Here is a 12,400-nt window from a genome sequence, read left to right on the forward strand (position 1 = left end):
TTATTATGGCGCTTGACAGATTATACATTTCAGGCATCAATTAGGCAAAGCTTGAGCCTAATTCCACTGTACATACTCTTAATTTTTGTGTGTATGTTTAACCATGCCTCTTTTTAAAATTTCCCAAACTTACCCATGTCTCTATATCGCAAGCCTGCTTCCCATATTTAGAGTCACACAGAATTTGGACATTTAATAGAATGTTGCAGCCTTAAAAGCATTTCCCCCAAGTGGGCTTCTGGAATGTTTTTTTGGAATCCAGAACATCCTCCTGTTTGCCACAGCCTTAGCAGTTGACAGGCCTCATTCTCACGCACTGAAGGGCAGAGGGCCCTTGCTGAGAGATGAAGTCAGCGCTGATGTGCAGACAGCCCCTTCCACTCTAGAGAAGCAACGAGCCAACCAAATCTCAGTAAAGGACTTTTTTTTTTTTTTTTAATTAAGCCCAGTGGGTTACTTTGATTTTTTTTTTCTTTTCCCCCTGGAGTAAAGGGAGGAGAACTTTAGGGAAGAGGGAAGTAAATCAGACCTTTCGGAGCAGGTATCTTCCCAAACTGCCAGGGGCCTCACCGCTTAACCCTTCAGGCCACAGTGAGTGGAAGCCATTAAAATCCGAGCATTGCTTCGTAGAGACACGAGTTGAAGGCTTTTCCACTGGAGAAGTTGCCCTGCTTGACAAGGGCTCTTAACTGGTCTTGTTAAACCTCCCCCCTGACCATTAGACATTATCTCTTAATCCGCTCCACAGTAGGAAGAATCCAGAGCCAGGCCTGTCGGTGTCAGGCAGTGGGCACCCTGAAAATCAGCTCAGGTTCTCAACTTGCCCCAGTCCTCTATTTCCCTTGCGAGCGAGGGCCAGCAGGGAGCTCTAAACTTCTTTTCAACTTTGTTGCCCTCTCCCTGTGGAGTCGACGTTTATGAGGGGGAATGGGTCAGTGGCGCAGCGGGGGAAGATGCCTTCTCAGCCCTCTCCTATTGTCAGGCCTGGTGGGGTCCCACATTTTTATTATTTTTTTCTTACATGAGAGCTCACCCAACCTCAGGGTTGGGAACAGAAACCAATTTAGCTTTCTAAATGGGTGGAAGGCAGGAGCCCACCTCACTGCAAAGGTTGTGAAGTTATTATTACAGATGGGATGTGCAGGACAATTTAAAATATTCTAATTATAAACTTGTAGGGAAGCCTTGTTCTTCATTAATGTAAGATATGAAATCGCCTCTGAGGTACAAGGACAATTACATAGTTGAGAATGTGTCTGTGGTTTGCGCTGCCACTGTGTAAATGTGAGGGTGGTTGCTACCGTCTATCTCCTTCACTTTCACAAAATGAAAAGCACACCAGTGCAAGTTGTCCTTTGATAGATTTTTAATATGATTTTAAAGAGTTTTGTTTGGTCTCATTCTTATTCAATGAGATTAATTTAAAGCACTTATCCCCTGGGTTTAAGTCAATCCATGTAGGATTTGGGCAGGGTTTGTTGCATGGGGGGTTTTGTTTGCAGGAGGCTGTGAGAGACTCCTTTCCCACTTCATTAACCCTGAGTTGGGGACAGTCTCCCCTCGCCCCCCACCAGAGCCAGAGCTGGGGATTTACCAACCCCCATTCACATGCAAAAGAACTCGAAAGCCGAGGGGCTCCTTGACTTAATTAGCTGCTGTGCATTTTGCAAAATCAGAATAATACCCTTGCCATCCCAGGAAAGAAAGCTGCTGTGCGCGAGTGTTGGGGGGCAGGGAGGAAACAGTAGCGGACCTGGCTGTGGGTCTGGTTTTCGAGAGGGGTTATAGTCTGAACACGGCCCCCGTCTTCAGAGAAACCCTGCCCCCAAACTAGAGGGGCCAAGGCTTGCCAGACCCCAAAACTTCCCCGCGCTGAGGGTTAGCGAGCTGCAGGTGGTGTGTGGGAGGGAAGCACCTGCGCCCACCTCCCCAGAGAGGGAACAGTCTCAGGTGACCGTGGCCCTTTGAACGTGAACTGGAAGCCTCGAGTCTGACTCGGGACTTAAACCCCTCTCCCCTGAGATGCTAGAGCTGCGGTCTGGGGCAGCCAGAAGAGATGAGGCAGACGCTGAGATTTGGCTCCCTTCCGGGTCTCATTTCCAACCTCCTCCCGTGGTAAAGGGGAGGTGAGAAGATGTGGGAGTGGGGCTTTACCCGATGTGGCGTCTGGTTCGCAGCGAAGGCGCGCGGAGTCCTGCCTGGTGCGGGAGGCCCGGAGGCCGGAGCCGCCTTGGCGCCCGCGAGCGTCGGGAGCCCGAGCGCGGCCGGACGCGGGGCGGAGGGTGGGAGTCGTGGGGGGAGCAGCCTCGGAGCCCATCTGTCGGCGCGCGCCCGGCGGGCCGGTCACCAGCTGCCGGGGCCCTTGTCGCGGCCAGATGAGTCGTCTCGGCGCGGGCCCCGCAGCCCGGCCCGCAGCCGACCGAGGCCCCGCGTTGACCCCCGCCTGTTCCGGCACGGACCCCCGCCCCGGCCCTCGGGACCGTCTGGGAGCCGCGAGGAACCAGATGGAGACAGAGGGGGAGGAGGGGAGGAACGGGCTGGCCTCGCTGTAGAGATGGGAAGACTGAGGCCAGGGAGGGGAGACCCCAGCCCCAGCGAGTCCCATCGGCCCCCCGCGCGCGTCCACAGCACCGGGGAAGAAAAGGGGGACAAAAATGTTTCGTTATTGAGGGTGGAAGGAAACCGAGTCCCCATAAGAGGGATGGGAGAGGGGTTGAGTGTGAACCAAGCGACGGGAGTGCGGACAAGCGCCTGGTCATTTGTAAGAAGTTTATTTCGACATTTAAAAAAAGAACCCGAGAAGCCTGGCTGCCCCCGGACCGGGGCTGAGGCTGGGGACTGGGGTCGGGGTGGGTGGGCAAGCCCCCTCAGCCCCTTCCTGCCCCGCCTGGGAGTGGGGAGGGCACAGGCCACAGACTCACTAATCCACGGACACGGTCACGGGCTCATGGTTCACGAATAAATAACTTCATATACACTTTGCACACGGTATGTACAGCTCAGCCGCAGGCCCAGGCGCTCGAGGGGTAGGGAGACGGAGCTCCGCACTCCCCTTCTCTCCCTGGCAGAGGCGCGGGGAGAGGGGCTGTTCTCCACCTGGAGCGTGGAAGGGTCGTGGGAGAGAGTGAAGCCTGGGAATCAGCCGCACCCGCTCCTGGGAAGAAAGGGGCGCCTAGGGCAGCCGGCAGAGGCTGGGGGCGGGGAGGGGCAGAGACGCGTATGTACACCCGGCGGGTGGGGGTGGCTCCCGGACAGAGCGGCCGCGAGAGAGGACGCCGAGGGGGGCTGGGGAGACGCAGTCCGGGGTCCGGGCCTCAGTGGACTTGGCATTTGACCCTTCGGGGGACACTGGGCTGGGGCGCCAGGGAGGGCCGGGCAGGGCCCCCTCCCAGGAAGGGGCGTCAAACCCGCGCCCTCAGAAAGGCGGGAGGAAGGGGCCACATCGAGCCCGCGGGAAGAGGCCCCGGAGCGGGCGGGCGCCTCACCGAGGCTGCGCGGCGCGCGGGAGGACGCCGGCCAGCGGAGGCAGCGGCGGGGGCGGCTCGCTGGCGCCCTGGAGTCCGTGGATGAGGATGCGGGGCACCAGAGGTCTCTGGAGAGCGGGCGGCGGCGCGCTGGGGCCGCGGTACAGGTAGAGCGCCGCGCCGGGGTCCAGGTTGGAAACCAGACTCTGCGGGTAGAAATAAGGCGACGGGAACATCCGCTGGAGCGCTGAGTAATTGCCTGCCTCCGCCAGCAGCTCCAACCCGACGGCTGTCTGTCGCTTCCATTTAGTCCTGGGGGCCGAAATAAACGCGTATGGCGGGATCAGGGCTAGGGCATCCAGGGACCCCAGCCTCTCCCCACTGCTTGGCCCAGAGAAGCCAAGGGAGTCCAAGAGGGATCATACTCATTTGTTAATAAATAACCGAGTGCCAGGCACCATCGCACGCCTTACATGCATCCTCTCCTTTCATCTTCCACCAGCCTTCCGTGGCTCTTACCCCGTTTTACAGAGAGGAAAACTGACGTCTGGGCCAGTTTTCAAAAAGGAGCCCGGGTTTTGAGCCCGGGTTTTAATCCCTGCTGTCTGACCCCAAAGCCCGGCTCTAACTGCGCCTTACCCTGCCCAGGAGATCGCAGAACGAACCCTTGGGTAGGAGGGTTTCTCCCTGCAGGTGCCTCTTTATGAAGGTGGGATCACCCTGGAGAGGGCTGCGGGGATGGGGGGTGCTCTGGTCAGGGAAGGGAATGCGGTTGATTCCTCTGCAGGCTGGCCAGGCTGCAAGCTAGCAGAAGTGAGCGGGCCTGAAATGGCAACCGGAGAGGACGCACTCCCGGCTTGCACACCCTGCCGGCCGGAGCAGACTGCACCTGCCACACTCCAGGGCTTGCAGTGCGAGCCCTGCCCACTGTCTGGCCCCAAAGGCCAGAGGCCTTGGCCAGCCAAAGGCCTGGGGTTTGGAGAAGGCAGGCCTGGAGCCCAGGCTCACCTGCCAGGTGAGGCTAGGCGGACCAGCCAGGGTCCACTAAGGTGGGCTCGGCCACACCAGCCCTGTTTCCCTCCCTGAATTATTAATCATCATCATAATTGTGTAATTACTGTAACAGGCCTTAATTATTGATGCCCGGAGCAGTAATCAGTATTTATTATTAATGGAGCGATGTGTTCTGAGGCTTGTTTATGAAAAGTACCATTCCTGCCTCTGCTAAGAGTGTGCGAGTGACTGTGGGGCTGAGTGTGAGTGCGTGTGTGACTGCAAGTTGTATTGATGTGTGCGTCAGTGTGTCGCTGTTTGGGTTGAGTGTGTGGATGCATATGTGTTTTGTACATGTGCACCTAAGTCTAGTGAGTGTGTTCGGGAGGGAAATTAGGAAACAGGTTCAAGTCTAGTGCCCCAACACCAACTTCCCAGTCACCTTGTCCCCAAGGAGCAAGGGCTTGGCCAGTTCCCCACTCATGTTTTGGGACCAGAAAGTCTGGGGAGACCTGAAGAGCCTCGCGGAAACTCAGAGGCCCCTAAGGCAGCTGCCTGGTCTGGGCCAGGCTTCAACACCCCAAGGGCCACTGCCTGGCTGTCTTCTTCACAGGCTTCCTGGGCATCAAGACTGTCACCCCTCCAAGGGCCTGGGGCTTCCAAGACCCAGGCTGATTCAGGTGGCGGCTCCAGGAAGACCCCCACCAACTCAGGCTGAGCTAGGGCAGGGCTTGGATCTTCAGTGGCCTATGTGTCTGTCCACCCATCGGGGGAGGGCTGACTGGACACTAGACACCAAGTCTAATCTCATCTCTGTGGGGACTTTGGGCAAGGCCTTCTCCCTTAGGGCCTCAGTTTCCCACTTTTACAGGATGGGGGAGGCTCAGGAGCCCTCCCTTAGCACCAACCTGTAGACTCCTGGTCCCCTCCAGGAGCTGTGAGGAAAGGGGAAGTTCCCTTTCTGCCTCTACCCCCGCAGTCGGGCCTCACCTGCGGTTCTGGTACCAGGTCTTGACCTGCGTGTCGGTGAGGTTGAGCGAGGCGGCGAGTTCCATGCGGTCCTGCACGCTCAGGTACTTCTGCCGCTCGAAGCTGCGCTCCAGCTGCGCCAGCTGATGGTCGGTGAAGGCCGTGCGCGCCTTGCGTGGCTTTTTCAGGCGCACCGGGGGACTGTCCCTGGAGCTGGAGATCTCGCGGTCGCCCTCCTCCTTCACTGCGGACACAGCGGCATGTCAGGGCCCGGCCTCGCGGCCGCCGCCAGTGCCCTCCCGCTCCTGCCCGTGGTGTTTGTGTAAACCGCAGCTTCCGACAGCGGTGGTTCCCTGACACCCAAGCTCGCGGGGGCGGCTCGGAGCCGGGACCTCTGGGGCCCCGGGAACAGGACATGAACCGTAAGGGGAACAGGACGGCGGCGGAAGCGCCCGAGGCCGAGACCCCTCGGCAGCTCCGAGTAGAAAGAACCCGAAGCTGGGGAGATCTCCAGTCCCTGCACCGCGCTCGGCGCTCCGCCCGAGCTCCCTGGAGGGATAAACGGAGCCGCGACGATGGAACCGGAACCAGCTTGCCAGAGTAGGGGAGGGGACCCAGGGTTTCTGGCGGAGTGAGCTCCGCGTCTGGGCCCCAATTTCCCCGGCTGCGTCCGTGACAGGAAGGGAGGAAGCTGAAGGCTGGGTTCTGGGGAGAGAAACCTGCGTGGCGGGACAAAAACCTGCTCTCCCCGGAGCCACTCTTTGTCCTGAAGGACAGATCATTGTGTCCCGCCTGGCGCTGCCCTATATGGATACGAATTCATAGTGATGATTTCTCCCAACACAGGGCGCTGGGCGGAAGGCGCCGGGTCTGCGAGCGCCGAGCACTTGGAGAAATAAGCGACTCTGCCACTCGTTTGCCCCTTGGGCGCAGCGCACATTGCCCAGGTCTGCGTTTCGTTGTCATTACATTGCTCACTAACGATGGCTCCTGCTACACCTGCGTGGCATCGTGTGTTTACACCCCACAGTCGGGACAGAATTGCACCGGGGGCACAGCTCCTGAGGTTGAAGGATAGACCTGGCACGGGTGATTTCTTTATCCCAAACACTTTCGTTCGGCTTCGACTGCACAGAAAACACTTAATCGAACAAGCTAAATGCTCACTCTCCTTCTCCCTCTAAAGCAGTTATATAACCAACTAGACCATTTCCCCAAAACTGGCGGCTCAGACTGGGGCTTTCCCCCAACCTACTCCCTTTTTTCTCTGTTTTCTTTTATGGTGGAGTTTCATTGTGCCTGGCGTTTGCAGTGAGAGGGTTCAGCTGAATGCAAGGTGATTTCTCTCTGTAGGAAACAATAATCCGGTTAATTGAGCCACTAGGGATAGAGACTTTTCAACTGAAAAGGCAGCGCTTCGCTGCAAGGAGGGCCTGGCATCCAGCCTGGTGAGCCAGGAGAGCTCAGAGGAGAAACAGCGGCCGGCCAGCTAAGGCTTTCCACCTGCCTCCTCCAGGCTGGCACCAGGCTCTCCCTGCCGTGTAGGCTCCCCATATTTGGGCATGGCCACCATCAAGAGAAGGGGATGTGTTGGGTTGGGGGAACTTGAGTTCTGTCTGTGCAGACAGATAGTTTAAATAAGTTTGAGGAAACGATCATCCAAATCTCAAACTTAATATCGTAGAACTCTTACTTTTTGACCTAATTGCCTGGGCTACTTAATGAAAATCCCCCACTTCTCAGGGACGAGGTCTGCGTTGGAGGTCGGGAGGTGTTGAGTTTGTGGTGTCAGGAAGAATGGGTCACCTAATGGGGCTTTTTTTCTGTTTCCCCTCCAGCGTGGGCTTTGAATGCACGTTCTGTGCCTGCTCTGCCTTGGCCTCCTCCTGGATAGGTTCAGCCCAGGGGGTACTGGCTTCCCAGACTCTGGTTCTAGAAGTTACATCTCAGTGTCGCCCAGTTCCAGGCCCATCCACCAACCCTGCCTGCTGGGAACAAAACTCTGGTTTGGGTTCTCCATAGACCTTGCATCCAGCCGCTAGTGTCGCCGACCGCCTTACTTCAAAGCTGAGTTTTGGCTTCTTTAAATATTATCAAAGAAATGTTGTTTGAGGAGCCTTTGATGGCAGAAACTTGGGATGAGGCTGACCTTCCCCCATGCCCTCCTTGAAGGAAATGACTCAGCTTGGAAGGCGGCTGGAGAGTAGATCAGCTTAAATGCTCCACGGACTGGCTCAGGGTGTCTGTTTCTGAGCTCTGAAAAAGTCCCCTCCACGTTTGAGAAACGCTCCAGACAAGGCCTCGCTGCCTGGCCCTGCTCCTTTTTTCACTAGGGGCAAAGGCAGCAACACCTGGGGTGGGGGTTGGGCAAGACCTTCTAACCCCTTCGCTCCAAACCTATTTAAGCGATACGTAGACAGCCGGCCCTCATCACCTCCCGATCAGATATCCTCAGAGACAGGAGAAGAAAATTGATATTCTAATTATCTTAAACGAAACCTGTCCTCAAAATCCTTCCTGAGGGCAAAGAAATAAAAGGAGGCAAGGACCAAACTGTGTTACCATTGCCAGTTCCAGCCATTAGCATGGGCGGTGGAAGACTCGTGCCCTTTGCTCTAACTAAAGCAGGGCCGTTCTTGTTGCAAATGGTAAATAATAACCGTGATGTTATGAATATATATTTACATTGACTTCCCCCTCCTTCTCCTCCCCCTTCCCCATGCCAGTCTCTCTCCAGGGCAAGTTTTCTTTGCCTTTCTAAGCAGGCCCCCGCGGGGGAGGAGCAAGGGCCACTGGGCAGGTGCCGGCCTGTGGGCACCCGCATACCTCTAGATCTCCTCCTGGCCACTCTGTTCAACCTGCCTACTTTCCAGGCATGGTGGGCACAGCCTGGCTGAAGGAGGCCCGGCCATTTGTGTGGGGGAAATCAAGAAAATGGGATGTGCAGTCGGACCAATGAATTTCGGTTTGGAGTTAGGACATATCCACAAACGAATTCTTGGTTGGGAAGAGAGTGTTAAATGAGCTTTCCTAAAATTTTGTGAAGACTCGGTCCAAATAGGGATCAGGAGGTACGGCACCAGGAGGGGGGTGGTGTTGGGGAAGGGGGCAAGACAATAAAGAAGTTGCCCTTACAGGGAAATTTTGTCTCTTGAAAAGATTTCTGGGAATCAATTATATGCTTGAAAGAGCTCTGAACAGCCTCTGCCCGCTCTGAGTGTTCTGCTAGATGGGGACGTGGGGGTGTCTCCCATGAAGCCCTCATACGCCTCTTCACCTTCTGCCCCTTGACTTCTTCCTTAGAAAGAACTTTCTGCCTCTGGTTTTGAGAAACAGCTAAAGTGGAGGTAGTGGCAGGGGGTCAGAAACAAAATTAGGGAATTCTTTTTTCTTCTTCTTCCCTTTCTCTCCTTCCTTCCTTCCTTCCTTCCCTCCTTCCTTCTCTCTTTCCTTTGAACCCTGATCTCATCTCCTTGGTTAAGATGGGATGAAAATGGAGCAAAGGACAACAAAGATTCATAGAGATAAAAAGAAAAGTGGAGGGGCAGCAACCCCAGTGTAGCGGGAGACAAGGCTGGTTACTCAGGAATCCCTGGAACTTGCATAAAACCTGGAGTTGGTTGCTCAAGGCACTTAAAATCAAATTCAATGAGAGCCCTTGGTGGGGGGTGCAGGGTACTGCCCTCTCCACCAACCCCCTGACCTGCTCCCAGGAAGCTGCCTGGCTGAGGTTTCTGCTTTGAAGTGAGTGCCTCTTTTCATGACTCACAGGACCCGGATCACACTGGGCCCGTTGGGAGGAAAAACCCATTTTCTCTTCCTGTCTGGAAATGTAGATTAAAAGGCAGAAAATTCTGACTGTTCTCAGGGCTCCAGCTGAAATTTTTCTGCTATATTTTCACTCTTATAAAGCAGAACCCTTTGAGTCTTCCATTGCTTCTGCAAGGTTTCTTCCTAGAGAGCCACTGGCCTGATTGGAACCTGCTCCTGTCCACCAGCACTTCTGGAAGGGCAGGGGTCCCAGTCGAAGTTTAGAAAGTTTGCTTAGTGCATTTTGGGGAAATCTCCCCTCGGGCACACAGTATCCCTCCCCTGCCCCCAACTCTCTCCACCAGACTCGTTGTTGCTCAAAGGCATAACCACAGGACTGGCTGAAATGTTCCCCCAGGTAAGTGAGTGCCTGTCCTGCCATGTGTACTCGTTTTAAATGCCAGTTTTTAGATACATAGCATCCCCCCAAGTTTTCACCTCCTGCTTTCTTACCTTTATACTCAGAGTCCGATGAGGCATTGCTGCCACTTTTGTCCAGCTTGTCTCTAAAGTCCTCCCCGGCCTTGGCCGCAAGGCGGCCCCCAGGCTCAGGGGCTGCCGGCTGCCCGCTGCTAGAGTAGGGTGCGCAGGCCGCGAGTGGTTTGCAGTCGGCAAGGATGTCCCTGATCAGAAAGGAGGAGGTGACGGTGCGCGACTGGGCCGGGGCTGAGAGCTGCCCGGGCTGCAGGTGGGAGTCCAAACCTGGGCCGGATGCCCCACCAGGCCGTGGGGTGCCCGTCTCCAGACAGTCCCTTCCTGGAGAGGCTGGCGAAGAGCAGTCGCTGCTGCTCTCTGAGCGTGGACTCAGCTCCAGGGGTGAACGGCAGTCCCCAAGCAAGGGGTCCCCCTTGGGAAGGGCGGGGCTGCCCGCGCGGTGGGAGAGAATGGAGTCGATCCCAAAGCCATTGGAGCCTTCCATAGCCAAGCTGCGACCTGTCCTCCCCAAAAGCTCCCCACCCACCCCCAACCCCAGCCGCCGCTGCCCCTGCCCCTAGCTGCGGGCTGGCATGGGGAAGGCGGGCAGGGAGCCTGCGGGCACCTTGGACGGAGTTCAGCCTTGGGGGAGCCCGGGAGCTCTGGGCCAACCTCCTCTGCGCATTAGATCCAAAAGGACTCAGTGCGTCTTCTGCAGCATCGCGCCGAGCCGCCGAGCCGAGGGGGGGTGGTGGGAGTGTCAGGGAGGAATGGGAGGGAGGGCGCGCCAAGTTGGGGAGAGCAAATGGGGAGACGGACGGCCCGAGGGCCCCTTGGCACAGAAGAAACGCGAGGATGTTGGAATCTAAATAAAGAATGGCGTTTTAAAAATCCAAACCGCACGCTTCTTCCAGGCAAGCGGTGGCTGAGGGTGGCGAGGTCAGCACCGCGGATAGCTGCGGGCCCGGGCCGCGCTAGCAGCCGGCAGAACGGAGCGCACCTGGAGGCATCAGCACCGCGGAGAGCGGCGGAGGCGGCTGCCAGCGGCTCATGACGCTCCACCTGGCCAGGGAGGTCCTCTCTCCGCACCCTCGCCGCTCCGGGGGCCCGTCAGCACCGTGGACAGCGCCTCCCTGCTCCTCGGCGGCAGCTCTCTGCCGGTCCGCGCGCGCCTTCTCCTCCCCCCCTTCCTTTAAAAAATGAACTTGTGTCACTTTTACTTTGGGTCTGGGTTTTTTTTTTTTGTTTCTTTTTTTTTCGTTGTGTTGTGTTTTTTTTTTAAGGAGACTCGCCCACGTGTCCCCGGAGTGATGACGCTGATTGGCTCTGGCCGATTTTGGGGGTGATGTCACGGCTCCGCAAGCCGCTGCCCGATTCCCTTTCAGTTTGATTAAAAGAGACACTGAATTAATTACAGCACAGACCCAACTGTTTACCGGCGATTTCCACACGGTTTGCTTTCATTAGGCCGGTGACGAAGCTCCTAATGAGGGTGATTAGCCAAGGGGGGTACCGCTGGCAGGGAGGGGGGCGAGCCGACTGCTGCTGCGGTGGGCTGGGATGTGCGCTGGGCTTTTTTAGCGTTCCCCGACCCTTTCCCACAATTATTCCAATTATTCGTCCGCAGGTCTGTCATAGATCCTTTTTCTTCCCTCATTTTTCTTCCTCCAGCAGCAGAAAGGGACTAAACCCAGCGGAGAAAGAAGTGTGGGGTGTGTGTGTGTGTGTGTGTGTGTATCGATAACCCCTTTTCTAGTGTGGGGAAGAAAATTCAAGTTATGTTGTTTGTGGCATTTCTGTTGGGCTCTCGGTGTTTCCCTTGTAGGACAATTTGCAGTCCTGTCTCTCTGGCCTCTTGGGAACCTGTGGGCCTGGCAGGGGTGGGGAAAGCCAGGTGTCTACCCGGGAAGTGACCAGACCGATGGCTTCACTTCACGGCGAGATTGGAGGACTTCACTTCAGGGCGAGGTTGGAAGATCTTATCTGGGGCGTTAGGGAGACCTCAAGAAATCCGTGTGGCTCAAGGAAGGCAGCGCAAGGGACAAAGAAAGCAGTAACCCGCCCACCCCCGCTGATGGCCTCTCCCATGGGCACCTCCTGAGGGGCCGGCGCTGTCGTACCTCTGAACAGGACCCGCGCAAGAGCTTCCGAGTGCGAGTGTAGACGCCTGCTAACGGCTTCTTATTCCACGCAGAGCCAGAGCTCGTCCAGGGATGCATTTTCAAGGCAACTCTGGAAACGTGGCCTTTTCATTGTGAATAATGGGACCCCTCGCCCTTCCCAACCCGTCAAGGGCTCCAATCCAGCGCCTTTCTAGGGTCAGTCCCCAGTGTTGGGGCCCAGGACCGTGGACAGATCCGAAGTGTGTCCCGGGCGTGGATCCTCTCTGCACAGCCCCAGGGATCACAACCCAGGTCTGCGGTGGAAAGGGCTTTCAGAGAGGAACCCAAAGGCCTTCATCGAGGCCAGGCGGGTCAGAGGCGTCCTTTTATCCCCCCGCAGGCTCGGGAAGCCAGGCCTTTCCAGCCCGGCCCGCACGCCCCTGCCACCATCCCCAGCCCCCAGGAAACTACCCCGGCGCCTACGTCGGGGTCAGCGACCGATACCGCAGCGAATCGTGAGGCATCCGCATGCCCTCCAAACCCTGGCGTGGTCGGGTGGAGCAAAAACTTTCTCCTCCCTCGGACTAGGTCGGCGGTGGCCCGGCGCCCGGCTCCCCGCGCTCTCCCCCTGTGCCCGCCGGCAGATTG

At 56.8% G+C, this 12,400-nt stretch overlaps 1 protein-coding gene across 1 annotated transcript; it reads right to left on the reverse strand.

Annotated features, from left to right (window-relative positions):
• Positions 1 to 2,741: 2,741 nt before the first annotated feature.
• On the reverse strand, positions 2,742 to 10,764 carry BARHL1 (BarH-like homeobox 1). Its single transcript, XM_011931172.1, has 3 exons — positions 9,690 to 10,764; positions 5,448 to 5,670; positions 2,742 to 3,776 (listed from the first exon to the last, which is right to left on the reverse strand). Exons 1-3 carry the CDS (start codon positions 10,153 to 10,155, stop codon positions 3,482 to 3,484), a joined length of 984 nt encoding a protein of 327 aa, XP_011786562.1. The 5' UTR covers positions 10,156 to 10,764; the 3' UTR covers positions 2,742 to 3,481.
• Positions 10,765 to 12,400: the final 1,636 nt, after the last annotated feature.

This window comes from Colobus angolensis, unplaced genomic scaffold, assembly GCF_000951035.1.
Source record: "Colobus angolensis palliatus isolate OR3802 unplaced genomic scaffold, Cang.pa_1.0 Scaffold9, whole genome shotgun sequence".
Taxonomy (NCBI): Eukaryota; Metazoa; Chordata; class Mammalia; order Primates; family Cercopithecidae; genus Colobus; species Colobus angolensis.